This window comes from Lynx canadensis, chromosome B1 (assembly GCF_007474595.2).
Source record: "Lynx canadensis isolate LIC74 chromosome B1, mLynCan4.pri.v2, whole genome shotgun sequence".
Taxonomy (NCBI): domain Eukaryota; kingdom Metazoa; phylum Chordata; class Mammalia; order Carnivora; family Felidae; genus Lynx; species Lynx canadensis.
This window is the reverse complement of record NC_044306.2, coordinates 123,846,905-123,862,972: the sequence shown is the minus strand read 5'-3', so window position 1 is coordinate 123,862,972 and position 16,068 is coordinate 123,846,905. Positions and strand designations below refer to the sequence as shown.

Sequence of the window (16,068 nt, the reverse complement as noted above, 5' to 3'; positions counted from 1 at the left end):
GTTTAAAAAAAATCTTAGTTTCCTTAACACACTTAAAAAATATTCTGTGTAATGGAAGGTGCTCATAAAACACTTTCATTGCATTGCAAAGTCTGATGGCTGTTTTGAAGAGAAGCACTTGTGCAGTTGTTTGAGTTATGAGCTGACCAAGGTATCTTTTTCCATGGAAAAACATTTTTTATTTGAAAGAACTGAAAGACAAACTGGTTTTTCATATTTGGAAGACGTTTTCTCACAAATGAATGAAGTTCATTTTTCACTTAAGAAAAACAACTGACAGTATTTGTTGCTGGTGGTAAAATTGAAGTTTGTAAGAGAAGATTAGAATTTTGGAAAACTTGGGGGCACCTGGGTGGCTCAGTCAGTTAAGCATCTGACTTCGGCTCAGGTCATGATCTCGTGGTTCCTGGGTTCAAGCCCCCTGTCGGGCTCTGTGCTGACAGCTCAAGCCTGAAGCCTGCTTTCGATTCTGTGTCTCCCTCTCTCTGTGTCCCTCCACCACTCATGCTCTGTCTCTCTCAAAAATAAACATAAAAAAAAGGATTTTGAAAAACTTGTATACCTTCAGCTTGACATTTCACTAGTATTTACAAAGTGTCTTTTAGTAAGATTAGTGATGATACTAATAAATGTGATATTTTGAAATAGTACAATGAAATGTGTCAATATTTGGAAGATAACTCCATGACCTAATTTTTTAAATGACCAATGCACTGATGATAAATATCTCACATGAAGGATCCAAATTGCAAGAGATCAGTGGATTTGAATGTGAGAATTGGAAGCATTTATTAAAATCGTTTCAGATTTCTCATGGCAACCAACCTTTAAAAAACTACCACTTTTCAAGGTTTGGTATGATATCAAAGACTATCCAAGATTATCTGAAAAGGCTATTAAAATACTGTTCTGATCTTCCAACTATGTATATATGTAAGGCTGAATTTTTTTCATCTACTCAACCCAAGTGACAAATTATAGAAGATTGAGTACAGAAGCAGATATGAGAATCCAGTTATCTTCTATTAAGGCAGATTTATAGAGATTTGTAAAAATGTAGAATAATATACCATTCTTTTCAGTGAGTTTTTTGTTTTTGTAATATATTTTGTATTAAAATAATAATTTTAACAAGTAATAGTTTTATAATATTAGGTTTAAGTAAATTACTAAAATAAATCCTAAAAAGTCCCAGTTTTAATTATTAGTATGTTAAATGTCAATAGAAATAACTGATGTAAATAAAAGCCCTTTAAGAATCTGAATTTTTGGGGCGCCTGGGTGGCGCAGTCGGTTAAGCGTCCGACTTCAGCCAGGTCACGATCTCGCGGTCCGTGAGTTCGAGCCCCACGTTGGGCTCTGGGCTGATGGCTCGGAGCCTGGAGCCTGTTTCCGATTCTGTGTCTCCCTCTCTCTCTGCCCCTCCCCCGTTCATGCTCTGTCTCTCTCTGTCCCAAAAATAAATTAAAAAGTTGAAAAAAAAAATTAAAAAAAAAAAATTAAAGAATCTGAATTTTTAATAGTGTAAAGAGATTTTGACAATCTATGGTGTAGCAGAATCCACATATAATTTAGCATGAGAGCACAGCTTTATAATCCAAAATGTACATGTTTTGGCTTCAAGCAGTACTTTGGTTTGAAGTGTTTTTCAAATGGCAGTGTTAAAGTAGGTTTTATAGTCATCAGCTTTGTATTATTTTAAGTCACATTTTTTTAAATGTTTGTTTATTTTTGAGAGAGAAAGAGAACGTGAGTGGGAGAGGGGTACAGAGTAAGGGAGACACAGAATCTGAAGCAGGCTCCAAGCTCTGAGCTGTCAGCAAAGAACCCAATGCAGTGCTCAAACCCGCGTACTGGGAGATCATGGCCTGAGCTGAAGTTGGACGCTTAACTGACTGAGCCACCCAGGCACTCCTAAGTCACGTTATTTGAAACTTTTCTAAACCTTTGTTTTCATTTTATGTCTTTAAAATATAGCAGAGGAAGCCAAAAATGAAACAAGATACTATTTGCAAAGCTATATAATTTTTTTGTGGATGTTCAGTTTTTTTTCAATTAATCATGGCTGGTTTCCCGAACAAGCTAACTATGGAATAAGAATCCCGAGAAAAATGTTCTGTGATAACCTGTATTATTCCTGAATATTCCTGGTATCTTAATGGATACAGATTATTTCATATCCAAGTTAAATGGGTACATTTGATTTAAAAAATTTGTAATAGTACAGTCGATTGCCATTTTGTAATGTATGTGGGAGTTAATTCACAATAATGAGGGCCTGTTGCCTGTTAGTGATAACTGTCATGAAACATGATGATCATATGTTAGTGAGATTTCTGATTTCTCTTTTTTTCTATACGCAGATAATCTCAGTGATACCTTGAAGAAGTTGAAGATAACAGCTGTTGACAGAACTGAGGATAGTTTAGAAGGATGCTTGGATTGTCTGCTTCAAGCCCTGGCCCAAAATAGTAAGTTTCATTATGTTTCGAATGCCAAACAAAAAAGTCAAATCAGCAGTCATTTAGAAATTGGTATGTAGTTTAGCACATAACTTGCATTCACATAACTTGAGTTCTTTTGAATCCTATCCCAGAATACTGGGGTTGTTTCACATATTCCCCCCACCCCCCCCCCCCCCCCCGCCACTCTCAAAGTACTGAAAGCCAACTTGATAGGCAGAAGAAAGGAGGAATTGATTGGTGGTGATGACATTAATATCAGCCCCAGAGAGAGACCATTATTTCATTCCTAACAGATAAGCAACATAGTTGTTTTTTCTTCTTAACACCTACCTTTGTTCTTTGAACAAGACTTCTGTGCATTTGTGGGGAAACTGGGGAGGAGAAGCAGAGGGGAGCTTAAAACACCTAAAAATTTTTTCTGAGATCCTATGGTCACCTTTTTATTTTTATTTTATTGTTATTATTATTATTATTATTTATTATTTTGAGAGAGAGAGAGAGAGAGAGTATGAGCAGGGGAGGGGCAGAGAGAGAGGGAGAGAGAATCCCAAGCAGGCTCTACACTGTCAGTGCCAAGGCTGATACAGGGCTCGAACTCACGAAACCTTGAGATTATGACCTGAGCCGAAATCAAGAGTAGGATGCTCGATAACTGAGCCACTCAGGTGGTTCCTTTTTAATAAAAGTCAATTTTTTAATAATTTTATTTTAAAATAATGTAAAATAATGTTTATGCTTAGATTTAATTGGAAAGAGCCATAAGTCATCCAAAAATCCCTTAAACCTGAAGTAAGACTTGATCTTTGATGCTGTGGTAAATAATAACAGGGATAAAAATTATACAGCTCTTGGGGCGCCTGGGTGGCGCAGTCGGTTAAGCGTCCGACTTCAGCCAGGTCACGATCTCGCGGTCTGTGAGTTCGAGCCCCGCGTCGGGCTCTGGGCTGATGGCTCAGAGCCTGGAGCCTGTTTCCGATTCTGTGTCTCCCTCTCTCTCTGCCCCTCCCCCGTTCATGCTCTGTCTCTCTCTGTCCCAAAAATAAATAAACGTTGGAAAAAAAAAAAAAAATTTAAAAAAAAAAAAAATTTAAAAAAAAATTATACAGCTCTTCATTGGCTAACGTATTGTTGCACTTGATCCATCATATTTCCATTCACTAATTTTTGTAGTATCACAGAAAACAGGTACAGAATGATTTTTATCTGCTCCCTTAATTCTTTGTCCTGCTATGGCTTGTGCTGTACTAGTTTTTAATTACACCATTATCTTATTCTAGGACTAATTATGTAGCTGTCAAAGAATTCAGGAGAAAGTATGTAGTGTTAGAGTTTTAATTTCAAACACTCAGAGATATTCGTATTATTTCTTTTTTACTTTATTTTTTAGTGTACTATGCTTAGAAAATCTAAGATGATTGCAGTACTCTCCATCAAAAAGCACATTTTTTAAATGTTTGTTTATTTTAAAAGGGGGGAGGGGCAGAGAGAGAGGGGGGAAGAGAGAATCTCAAGCAGGCACCACACTGTCCGCACAGAGCGAGATGTGGGTCTTGAACTCACGAACCTGAGCTGAAGTCAAACACTCAACCGACTGAGCCAACCAGGTGCTCCTCGAAAAGCACATTTTAAAGCTAGCTTGGAAAATTCTTTTTTAGTAGTTCTCTTTGCTTTTGAGATTGTAACTCTGTCCAGCTATTTAATCTTAGAGATAACAGAGAAAGGGTTTGAAACAAGGAGTTCAATAAGAGCAAGGTTCACCATGGTAAAGAGAAACAACAGAAAAACAGGGTGTCTAAGTCTGTGCCGTCCATTGTAGTAGATATATGTGGCTATTTAAATTTAATAATTTAAAGTAATTTCCTTAGTCTTACTTTTCAGTAGCCATATTTGGCTAGTGATTACTTTATTGAAGATCACACATATAAGCCATCTGCACGATTACAGAAAATTCTTTTGGATAGCATAGGTCTAGAGGACTAGAAAGAACCTGATTTTTAAACATGCCTGTATAGGCAGAGTTACATAATCATGTGATTAAACCTAAATAAATTGAATATCTCAAGCTCATTTTTTTGGGAAGAGTTGTTTTATTATACTCTTGTTTTCGGTGGCCTTTTTTTTTTTTTCCTGTTTGATGAAAGAATTTTCTAGATGGACCATTTGTTCAGGAACTGAAGGATATGGAGGCAGTGTTCTTGGTTATATGTAGAGGGTTGTTAAGTCCTGTCCTGGAAAGACTAATGACAGAGAAGTGAAGTTGAATTAGAGAAATGAAAAAAGGAAGCAAAAGTTTATAACTTTTTGAAGAATAGATTTAAGGAATACAAGTATATAATTGTTGGATTAAATTTCAGATCTATTGCAGACTTACTTGTTGAACCCACTGATTGAAAATAGCCTTGAAATTGTATATTATAGTGTTAACGCCAAATAGCCACAAGGTGTTAATAAACCAACAAATGCTACCAGTTTAACTCTTGACTCCCCAAGAAGGGAGCAAAGGAATATGTCTTTTTAAGACTCTGTAACAAAATTCATGTGTCCTTACCTCTAAGACTATTGACTCTAAAGAATTTGACACAGGAAGACAGAGTTCGTGGAAATGTTCAGTCTATGACTTAAGAGTGATATCTGTCATTGATTGAGTGCCTCCTGTGTATTCAACACTGGACTTGGGACTATATCTGTTTCTTAATCTTTCCTATAGTCCCATGAAGACAGATTATCATCACCATGTAAAGGAAAAGGAATAGACACTATAAGGTTACTTCCCTTGCTCTGACAGAATTTAGCATTTGGATTTGAACTCTTAGTTTGGATTTATTTTGAACTACCAAATAAAAAAATTATATTCTGAGTAAAGTATGGCTTTTTGCTGAGTGTATAGAGTACAAACTTGTTTCCAAAAGCTAGGTTTTAATATTGTGTCTTGAATTTTTGCTTTTTCTTTAAAATAGGTTCAAATTATATTACTAAAGAGGGGAATGATATATAAACTTTTTTTCCCTTGAATTACAGACAAATGGATTATTTTATAGGTATTGAAGTATTTTTTTTTTAAATTAGCATGTAGCTTTTAAACAAGAAAAAGTAAAAAAAAAAATTGGTAAGATCTTTATTTTCTACAGTTGTTCTTCCTTGAAGTGATTGATCCATTGTTACTTTCATCCTCTTCAAGGTAAAATTATAAAACATTTAACTTAAGTGAATCTGTACTGGCTTTTTTTTTTTTTTTGGAGAGACCTTCTGGTGTCATAATTCTTCCTTAGTGTCAGGTGTTTTAGCTAAAAATATCCCTCTTTGTACCAGAATTGCACCTGATCAAGAAACAATGATTTCTCCATTCTGTACAAGATGGTAATGTGTGTTAATAAAATCTGAACTTAAATTTTTATTTTACAATCTACTAACCTGTCATTGGAAAGGACAAATCTGAAAGGAAAGAAATTATGCTTTTTAAAATTTTTACACTGTGGGAATTTAGTATATTTGAATTGCCCATCAAAAATCATAATCTGAAATTAGAATATTTGCTTTGATGTATGACTTCAGAGTGATTTTCTTTCTTAAATTTTTGGAGTAACGTTTTATTTTATATATATATATACACATACATATATATATATATATATATATACACATATATATATGTATGTGTATATATATATATATATATACACATACACGCACACACCAGAATCTTAAGAGGCATGAGTTAGAACATTTTAATACTGACCAGGTTTTATGGAAAACATTTTAAGTATTTTGTGTAAATCTCTGATCTAAATTAATAATAGAAGCAATTATTTACTCATAAATACTTCAGATCTCAATTTTAAAATGTTTTTAGGGGCGCCTGGGTGGCTCAGTCAGTTGAGTTTCCAAATCTTGATTTCAGCTCAAGTCACGTTTTCATGAGTTCGAGCCCAGTGTCTGCCTCTGCACTGACAGTGTGGAACCTACTTCTCTCTCTCTCCCTCTCTCTCTTTGCTCCTCCCCTGCTTGCATGTGCGTGCACTCTTTCTCTCAGAATAAATAAATAAATAAACTTAGAAAAAAATAAAAACATAAAATGTTTTTAGTAAATATTTGAAGGCCACCCACTAAGATATCAGATTCTGTTTACTCTTGTCTCTTTTGATTCAGAGAATAGAAGATTCTCTGTAAATGCTTATCGTAGTATGCTTACTCTATTTCATGCTTATTTGAAAATTTAAAACAATAGGCCACATTTTCATCCCTAAACATTAGGACAGGAATTGTCCTTAGAGAGTATGATATCTAAATCACCTTGTCAGACAAACTACTAGCATAAATCAAAGGTCCAAAGACAAAAAAAAATTAACAGTCCATTCATGGTAAAAAATTCTATTCCATTGTAAGAGCGTGGGGACCGTGTTCTGTTGCTGAGGGAACCACAAAACAATGCCAGCATGATCACCAACACAGCCTTAAATTCTTGTTCTAAAGGATTAGGTTGTTTTCCTCTGTCTCATTGAATCATGTATCTTTGTACTCTAACTTTGTTTAGTTAATTGCCTGACTTCATACAAGAGTCACATAAACGTTGATTTTCTGTAGAACAACCCTGTGAGAGAACACCAGTTTACTTGTCTTTAAAGAAAAATGTATTTAGTATATAGCTCCACATTCCTAACTTTATATCGTATTCCTCTACTTGTCTTAGGATATTTCTTAGCCCTTGTTCTTTTTTTTATTCTTTATTTTGATTTTTGGCTCCCTTCTAGGCTATAATCCTAAGCATACCAGATTATGTATACAAACTGCTAATGTATATTACTCTGAATCTTTTCTAACAGAACTTGCTGTTGTCATTTGCTTTTAGTCTGTTTCATACCTTTAATGTTTCCTTTTTAAAATTTATTTTTGAGAGGGAGCGCAAGTTGGGGAGGAGCAGAGAGAGCGGGACAGAGGCTCTGAAGCGGCCTCTGTGCGGACAGTAGGGAGCCTGATGTGGGGCTTGAACTCAGGAATTGTGAGATCATGACTTAAGCCAAAGGCAGACGCTTAACCGACCGACTGAGCCATCCAGGCGCCCTTTAATATTTCTGAATTGGCTTACTTTTGGGTAACAAAATTATTTCCTAAGGGACTTTGAAACTTGTTATCAAATGGTTTTCAATAGCCATGTTAAATCTGAAATCACTGACCATGAAAGATTACTGCAAATTTAGTAGAAACAAAAAATTATTTTACTTCTTTCATAGTAATATCTGGATTTCAATTTTTTTAAGGTACCACAGAAGCGTACGATGTACCACAGAAGCAATATATTTCTTTTGTGAGCCAAATTTGTTATGTTGTTTACCTCATTTACATAGTTTTCTTTTATGTGATTCTTATAGTTATTGTGTCCATAGTCCATAAGGGCTTATTAGTGGTGCTAATCATAGATTATCAAAGTTCAGTTTTTACTAAATAAAGATAGCATTGTGGAATAGAGGAGACTAAAGTAGAGAAAATGGTCCACCAAAAAGACATTGACAGTACTGGATGAATTGAGACTCCTGGATTGCCACAGAATAGTGGCAGCAAGTGACCTAAGTCAGAAGTTTCCACACATTCTCTAAAAACTCATACAGATCAACAAAGATATCAGGTAAATATATGAATTTAGTGCCATACTGTTATCTGAAGATTTCCTGTTTCTGGTGATGTTCTTTGGTCCTTTGTAGTCTTTACTGCTTTCCACTCAGAGAGTCCCCCTTAGAATTTTTTGCGTGGCTGGTTTAATGGCCACAAACTCCTTTAGTTTTTGTTTGTCTGGGAAAGTCTTTGTCTCTTCTAGTCTAGATGACAGCCTCACTGGATAAAGGATTCTTGGCTGCATGTTTTTCCTATTCAGCACATTGTATATTTCCTGCTACTCCCTTCTGGCCTGCCAGGTTTCAGTGGACAGGTCTGCTGCTACCCTTATGTGGCTACCCTTGTAGGTTAAGGCCCGTTTGTCCCTAGCTGCTATCAGAATTCTCTCTTTATCTGTGTATTTTGCCTGTTTCACTATGATATGTTGTGGTGTTGACCTGTTTCTGTTGATTTTGAAGGGAGTTCTCTGTGCCTCTTAGACTTGGATGCCTGTTTCCTTCCCCAGTCTAGGGAAGTTCTCAGCTATAATTTGTTCAAATAAACCTCCTGCCCCTTTTTCTCACTCTTCTTCTGGGACCCCTATGATGTGGATATTGTTTCATTTTTTTGGAATCTCTTAGCACTCTAATTCTCCTCTTGTGATCTAGTAATTTCCTTTCCCTCTTTTTTTTTTTTAGCTTCATTATTTTCCATAATTTTATCTTCTATTTCACCTATTCTCTCCTCTGCTTCTTCATTCCTCACTGTCACTGTACCTAGTTTATTTTGCATCTCAGTTATAGCAAAAACTGAATAGTTTTTAGGTCTTTGGTCTCTGCAGCAAGGGTTTCTCTTGTGTCTTCTATGCTTTTCTCAAGCCCAGCTATTAGTCTTATGGCTGTTGTTCTAAATTCTTGTTCAGATATATTGTTTATATCTGTTCTGAGCAATTTTCTGGCTGTGATTTCTCCTTGATCTTTCTTTTGGGAAGAATTCCTCCATCTTGTCATTTTGGCTAAGTTTCTGTCTTGTGTGTGTTTTAAAAGCTTGTTATGTGTCCTGCACTTGAGAGGCCTACTATATTAAAAAGGAGTCATACACTGTCCAGGGCCGGACGCTCCAGGAAGCATTCCAACAAAGAGATCAAGTAAAACCAATTAACATAACTTATGTCTTAAGCATAACTAGAAGTTAGACTAAAACCTTCAAATTATTAGGGAGAGAAATAAATATCAAAATCTAGCCTACTCAGCATCAGAGCCATGATAGAGAGGTTCATTGAGACTGCAGAAACTGCATGGAAAAGAGGAAAGGAAAATTGGTTGAACCAGGACCCCAAGGGTGATAGTACATATTTAAAATTGCCTTTAGGAAGAAAAAGTCCTAGCCTGAGAAAATACTAAGATCTGGTCTTAGATTTGATTAGAATATTTGCTATTGAGATATCAAAAGGAAGAGACTTAAAAACAGGACCCTAGGTAACAGATCAAGTGAGTGCCACTTTTGAGGATGAGCTTATTCTGCCTTGCAGACTTGGTGGTGGATGGAAAGAAGGAAGCAAAATAGGGAAATTAAGTGTTCTGTACAAGTAAGAAAACCATAAAATTAGAAGACACACTAATAATCCCCTTTGGTTTAAGTTCAGAAGAGGGAGCTTTTGAACTGGAAACCTAGATGTTGATCCCAGATCTTACCCTTATTGCATACATTTTTATTGCTTGTATATACAGAATTTGAAATTGTAGGTGATAAACATACAAATTGCTATAATGAATAAAGCAGAAAATAAGAACCAACATTTTAGCTATTAAAAGTTTTCTTCCTAAGCAAACCATAAAGCAGTTATCAGTAACAGAACACCATGACCTATATTAAATATCTTTAAGTCTTTGCATATATGAAAACAAATCCTCAAGTAAGAATTTCAGATACTTGGAATAAAATTGGATAAATACCAGGATGATGTGAAATAAGAGTTAACTAGAAGACTGAAGAAAAAGAATCATTTAAAAACTTTTTTTTAATGTTTATTTTTGAGAGTGAGCAGGGGAGGGGCAGAGAGAGAAGGAGACAGAATCCATTGTAGGCTCCAGGCTCTGAGCTGTCAGCACAGAGCCCAACACAGCGCTCAAACCCACAAACTGAGATCATGACTGAGCCAAGGTCAGAAGCTTAACTGACTGAGCCACCCAGGCACCCTGAAAAAGAATCATGTTAGTAATTAAAACTAGATTATAAGATACCAGGAAAGAATAGAGGTGACTGAAAATTAAGGGGCTTTGAAGAAAATAGGCAAAAGAATGAAGACAAAACAAAGGATCAGAGGGAAAATGATAGATATGTAAGATAGGCAAAAAGATCCAACATACACACAATTGAAGCCCTAAAGGGGAAAAAAAAAAAAAACAAAACACTGAAACAGAGCTAATATTTAAAACTATGAACTTTTCTGAAATAAAGACCACAATCTACATGATGTGGAAGAGCCAGCCATGTACTTGCAAAAATTGACCTGTAATGGTCAACTCAGAGAGTTAGTCTAGTAAAATTTTTACTTTATTTTTTAAAGATTTTTTTAAAAATGTCATCTCTACACCCAATGTGTACACAAACTTAAAATCCAAAGATTAAGAGTTGCATGCTCTACAGACCGAACCAGCCAGGCTCCCCAAAAACTTTTACTTTAAAAGTAAAAATAAGTACAAAGAAAAAATCCTTAGGACCTACATTCAAAAAAGTCAAGTTATTTAAAAAGGAAAGAAAATCAGATTGGCATCAGACTTCTTAGCAATATATTGCAATATAAAAGCAATTCAATAATGAAACAGTATTTTAAAAAAAATTCAAGGAATAAGTATTTTATATTGAGGTAAACTGCTCAGTATCAAGGCTATTCAAAACAACAACAACAAAACAGTTAAATGTGGAAAAACCCAGGGAACACTATACTCTTTAGTCTTCCACAGGAATCCTCTAAACTCATGCTGTCCAGTATTCCTTCACTGACATGGCTATTGAACATTTGAAATGAGGCTGGTCTGAATTTAGGCACACTGTAGATTTCAAAGACTTAGTACCAAAATAAATAAAGTAAAATAAAATTAAAATAAAATAAAATAAAATAAAATAAAATAAAACCTTATTAACAGTTTTTAAAATATTGATTATATTGAATCTCATTTTTTAAAAGTTTATTTAAATTCAGGTTAGTTAACGTACAATGTAGTATTGGTTTCAGGAATAGATCCTAGTGATTCATCACTTACATAAAACACGCAGGGCTCATTCAAACAAGTGGCCTCTTTAATGCCATTCATCCATTTAGGGCCCCCCAGCCCCCACATTCCCCCCAGCAGCAACCCTCAATTTGTTCTCTGTATTTAAGAGTCTCTTATAGTTTGCCTCCCTCTCTGTTTTTATCTTATTTTTCCTTCCCTTCCCCTATGTTCATCTGTTTTGTTTCTTAAATTCCATATGGGTGAAATCATATATTTGTCTTTCTCTGACTTATGTAGCATAATACTCTCTAGTTCCATCTACTTGAATCTCATTTTAAAAAAATTTTAAGGTATTTACAAATACTTGATTTCTATAAGCCATTGTTTCTTGAATGGTGGCTGGTGGCTGATTAAAGTGGGTATAAGAGTTGGGCTGCCCAGTGTGATATGATGGAAAATGCAACATCATCAATAAAATACAATTGGGTTATTCAGTGTAGGAGAGGACATTTATAAGAAGACATTTAAAATAATGAATTTAAGTTCATTAGTCAAGGGTCACATTCTAAGGAAGAGGCAGCATATTGGTTCCAAGATATGTTCTGTGCACTTAGTCAAAAGCAGAAAGAAGAGGACGGTGTATATCCAAATATATTTGTATCCAGGAGTTTGCAGAAAGGCTTGAATCTGATTGGAGGAATGAGAAAGACTGTCTTGAAATCTGTCACAGGCCATGAGATTAGCAACAGAAGCAAAGTATAACTATGATACTGGACGCTGTTTGCCTTTTGAGGTGCTTTTAAGCTGTACTTCATAAGGAGCAATAAAAGCACTTGTTTTGTGCATTCTCCAGAAGGAGATAAGCTTCCATTGGTATTTGTACTTTGTGATTAAAACATTGGCATAAGACCTGGTTTTCTAACATTAGCTATAAATGTTACCATTTTGCTTCTTAAGTTTGCTAAATTTGAAAAACTTCTTCTGTTCCTAACAGAGAGTAAAATATGTAAGAGAAATGATGCTATATGCCAAATATATACTTAAAAAGATCTGTCCTCAATATTCATAGTACCAGTGCTGACTTACTATCACTAAGGAGTACACTTTTAAGTTATTGTTGAGGGAAAAGTGATGGGGTTTGTGCTGCTCTGTTTTTTTGACATTCTTTTTCAACAGAACAGGATTGCATGTAACTCTGCCTGGACAGCTACTGGGGGTTTTCTGTGGTTATATGCTTGATTGATGTAACTGGCTTCTTTTATTTATTTTTTTTATTATTTTATTATTTTATATTTTATTTTTTATTTTTTATTTAAAAAGTTTTTTTTTAATGTTTATTTTTGAGACAGAGAGAAAGAAAAAGAGAGAGATGCAGTGTAGGCTGGGGGAGGGGCATAGAGAGAGGAGACACAGAATTTGAAGCAGGCTCCAGGCGCCGAGCTATCAGCACAGAGCCAGATGTGGGGCTCAAACTCACAAACCACGAGATTATGAATGACCTGAGCCGAAGTCAGATGCTCAACCAACTGAGCCACCCAGGCACACTTGGCTTCTTCTTCTTTTTTTTTTTTTTAAAGTTTTTATTTAAATTCCAGTTAGTTAACATAGTGTAATAGTAGTTTCAGGTGTACAATATACTGATTCAACACTTCCATACAACACCCGGTGCTCATCACCAGTGCCCTGCTTAATCCCTATCGCTTGTTTAACCCATCCCCCACTCACCTCCCCTTTGGGAACCATCAGTTTGTTCTCTAGACTTAAGAGTTTGTCTTGGTTTGCCTCTCTCTATTTTTCCCAACTTTGCTCATTGTTTTGTGTAACTGGCTTCTCTCATCAATTAAGCACTATCCCAATATGTTCTGAATGTGTTAAAGAATATGAGGTATATAGATTGGACTTTTGACTGATACAGTGAATTAGAAATGAATCAATACATTCCTAACAGAAAGGTATAGTTGATATTTAATGGAAATTCTCAACAGAAGGGTATAGTTGATATTTAAAGGAAAATAGCACAAAGTAATAGATTGATTAATCTGTATTCAGTGTCTTTACTGTGATTATAAATGTTTGAAGCTGATATTAAATGTATGGGCAGTATCATACCTTTTACCTCCATAGTACCATAGTCCATGGTGGTTGTGTTTCCTCTAGCAACCTTCCTTACATGGTTTAAATATTTTCACTTTTTCCTCTGTTAATTCAGATTTCCTGAGTACCCATTTGAAACAAAGATTAAAGTTTCACCATTATGTACTCCTTCAATTCTATAAATGAGAGAGTTTGTGAAATAATAAACATTTAATCATTTTCCTAATGGAAACTTTTTAATAAAATATACATATTATAATTAATTGATAGAATTGTGTTTATGACTTATTTTGATATACAGTATAAGGTGATGATCTAATTTTATTTTTTTCTAGACAGTCACTTTTCCCCAATACTCTGTGTTGTTTAGTATCCCTATTGGTTGACGATGCTCCTTTTATCATATAATAACTACTTAATTTAATGTAATTGGGCCAATTTTGGAGTTTTATTCTACGCCATTAATCTGTTTGTCTATTATTGTGTTGTAGCCATGCTATTTTAATTATATTAGCTTTATGGAGGAAATTTCTCTATAAATCTGTCAAAAATTTTTATTTTCATGGGTTTAGTATATAACAGAAATTTTGGAAATTTGCATTGTCATATTCCTGTAACAATCTAAGAACACAGATTATATCTTCTTTTATTTAAGTTTTTTTGTGTCTCAGTGAGATGTACTTTGGTACATATGCTTTCCATACATACCTCATTTTAAGTATTCGTATTATTTTACATTTTTTGGTTGTTATAGCAAATGGAATTTTTGCCATTATAACTTCTAAGTGGTTATTGTTGGAGAAAAATTTTAAATCTGTATTGATTTTTATATTTTTATTTGTATTCAGCTACCTTCTAAACCCACCTAGTAGTTAAAATAAAACTTCAACTAGTTCTTCTTGATTTTGCAATCAGAACATCTGCACAGTCACATTTTTGCTTCCTCTTTCCCTTGTAATTCTAGATGACTTACTGTGTTAGCTTGAAATACCAGCAAAACAGTAAATAACAATTATATGGATAGTATCTTACTTTAATTTCTGCTGTTAATGGCAGCCCTTTTAATGCCTCATCATTCAGTATAATACCTCTTGATTTAATGTAAAAGTTTTCTTTCATATTAAAAAAATAGTCTTAATGAATTTTTTAAATCAAGAGGAGTTTACCTTTAAAGCATAAACCTTTAGCCTAATCAATTAATACTAAAAATATTATTTTTAATATTATAAAGTTTATGATAAAATTATTTGTTGGGAGAATTATTACTAGAGGAAGTTTTTCTTAAGAATGGGAAGGACAACATAGCTTTACAATTTCAGATTGAAGGCCATTTAGTATACCAGTAAGGTTCAGTATGATTTATATTTTCCTTTGCATATTCAGGGACAAATACTTACCTAATAAGAATTAGTACCTGAAGAATAATTAAAATTAACAGTATGAATTGTGTATTGTAGAATGAATGATTATTAAATGGTCTGATAAACATTCTAGGAAATTTCTCAGTTTAGTACTATATAGCCCTCAAAGTTTTCAGAAGTACAGTCAGTAAAGCATTACTTTTTTTTTCTTTTTGTAGGGGTGTCATACAATTTTTTAATTAAGTTTAAAAATTTTAATTTCCATATAATCAACATACAGTGTGATATTAGTTTCAGGTGTACAGTATAGTGATTCAGCATTTCTATTTATTACTCAGTGCTCATCATGATAAGTGTATTCTTTAATCCCCATCACCTATTCCACCCATTTCCCCAACCACCTCCTCTCTGGTAACCATCAGTTTGTTCTCTATATAGTTTGTTCTCTATAGTCTGTTTCTTAATCTCAGTCTCTGTCTCTCTCTCTTTCCTTTGTCCACTTGTTTTGTTTCTTAAATTCCACATATGAATGAAATAATATGGTATTTGTCTTTCTCTGACTTATTTCACTTAGCATAATATTCTCTAGTTCCATCCATGTCACTGAAAAGTAAGATTTCATTCTTTTGATGGTATATATATATATATATATATATATATATATATATATATATCACGATATATATATATATAAATCACGATATATATATATATATGTGTGTGTATATATATATATATATATACATATATATATATATATCACATCTTCTTTATCCATTCATCTTTCAGTGGACACTTGGGCTGCTTCCATAATTTGGCTATTATAAATAATGCTACTATAAACATCAGGGTGCATGTATCCCTTTGAATTAGTGTTTTTGTATTTTTTGGATAAATGTCCAGTAGTGCAATTATTGGATTATAGAGAAGTTCTATTTTTAACTTTTTGAGGATCCTCCATATTGTTTTCCACAGTGCCTGCACCAGTTTGCTTTCGCACCAACAGCTCACGAAGGTTTCTTTTTCTCCACTTCTTTGCCAACACTTGCTGTTTCTTGTGTTTTTTATTTTAGCCATTCTGACAGATGAGGTAATATCTCATTGCACTTTTGATTTGCATTTCCTTGCTGATAAGTGATGTTGAGCATCTTTTCATGTGTCTGTTGGCCTTTTGTATGTCTTTTTTGGAGAAATGTCTGTTGGTGTGTTCTCCCCATTTTTAATTGGATTATTTGTTTCGGGTATATTAAGTTGTATAAGTTCTTTATATATTTTGGATACTAACCCTTTATCACATATGTCATTTGTTAGTGTCTTCTCCCATTCTATACATTGTCTTTTAGA

General features: G+C 34.2%; 1 protein-coding gene across 3 annotated transcripts in view; it reads left to right on the top strand.

The window, feature by feature from the left end:
• The window catches only part of RAP1GDS1 (Rap1 GTPase-GDP dissociation stimulator 1), a 179,035-nt gene that overhangs the window by 26,469 nt on the left and 136,498 nt on the right, over positions 1-16,068 (top strand). For all 3 annotated transcript variants that reach the window (XM_030313403.2, XM_030313402.2, XM_030313401.1), the window contains exon 2: positions 2,364-2,471. In XM_030313403.2, the coding sequence (XP_030169263.1) occupies positions 2,364-2,471 (108 nt within the window). The remainder of the gene's footprint in view (positions 1-2,363; positions 2,472-16,068) is intronic.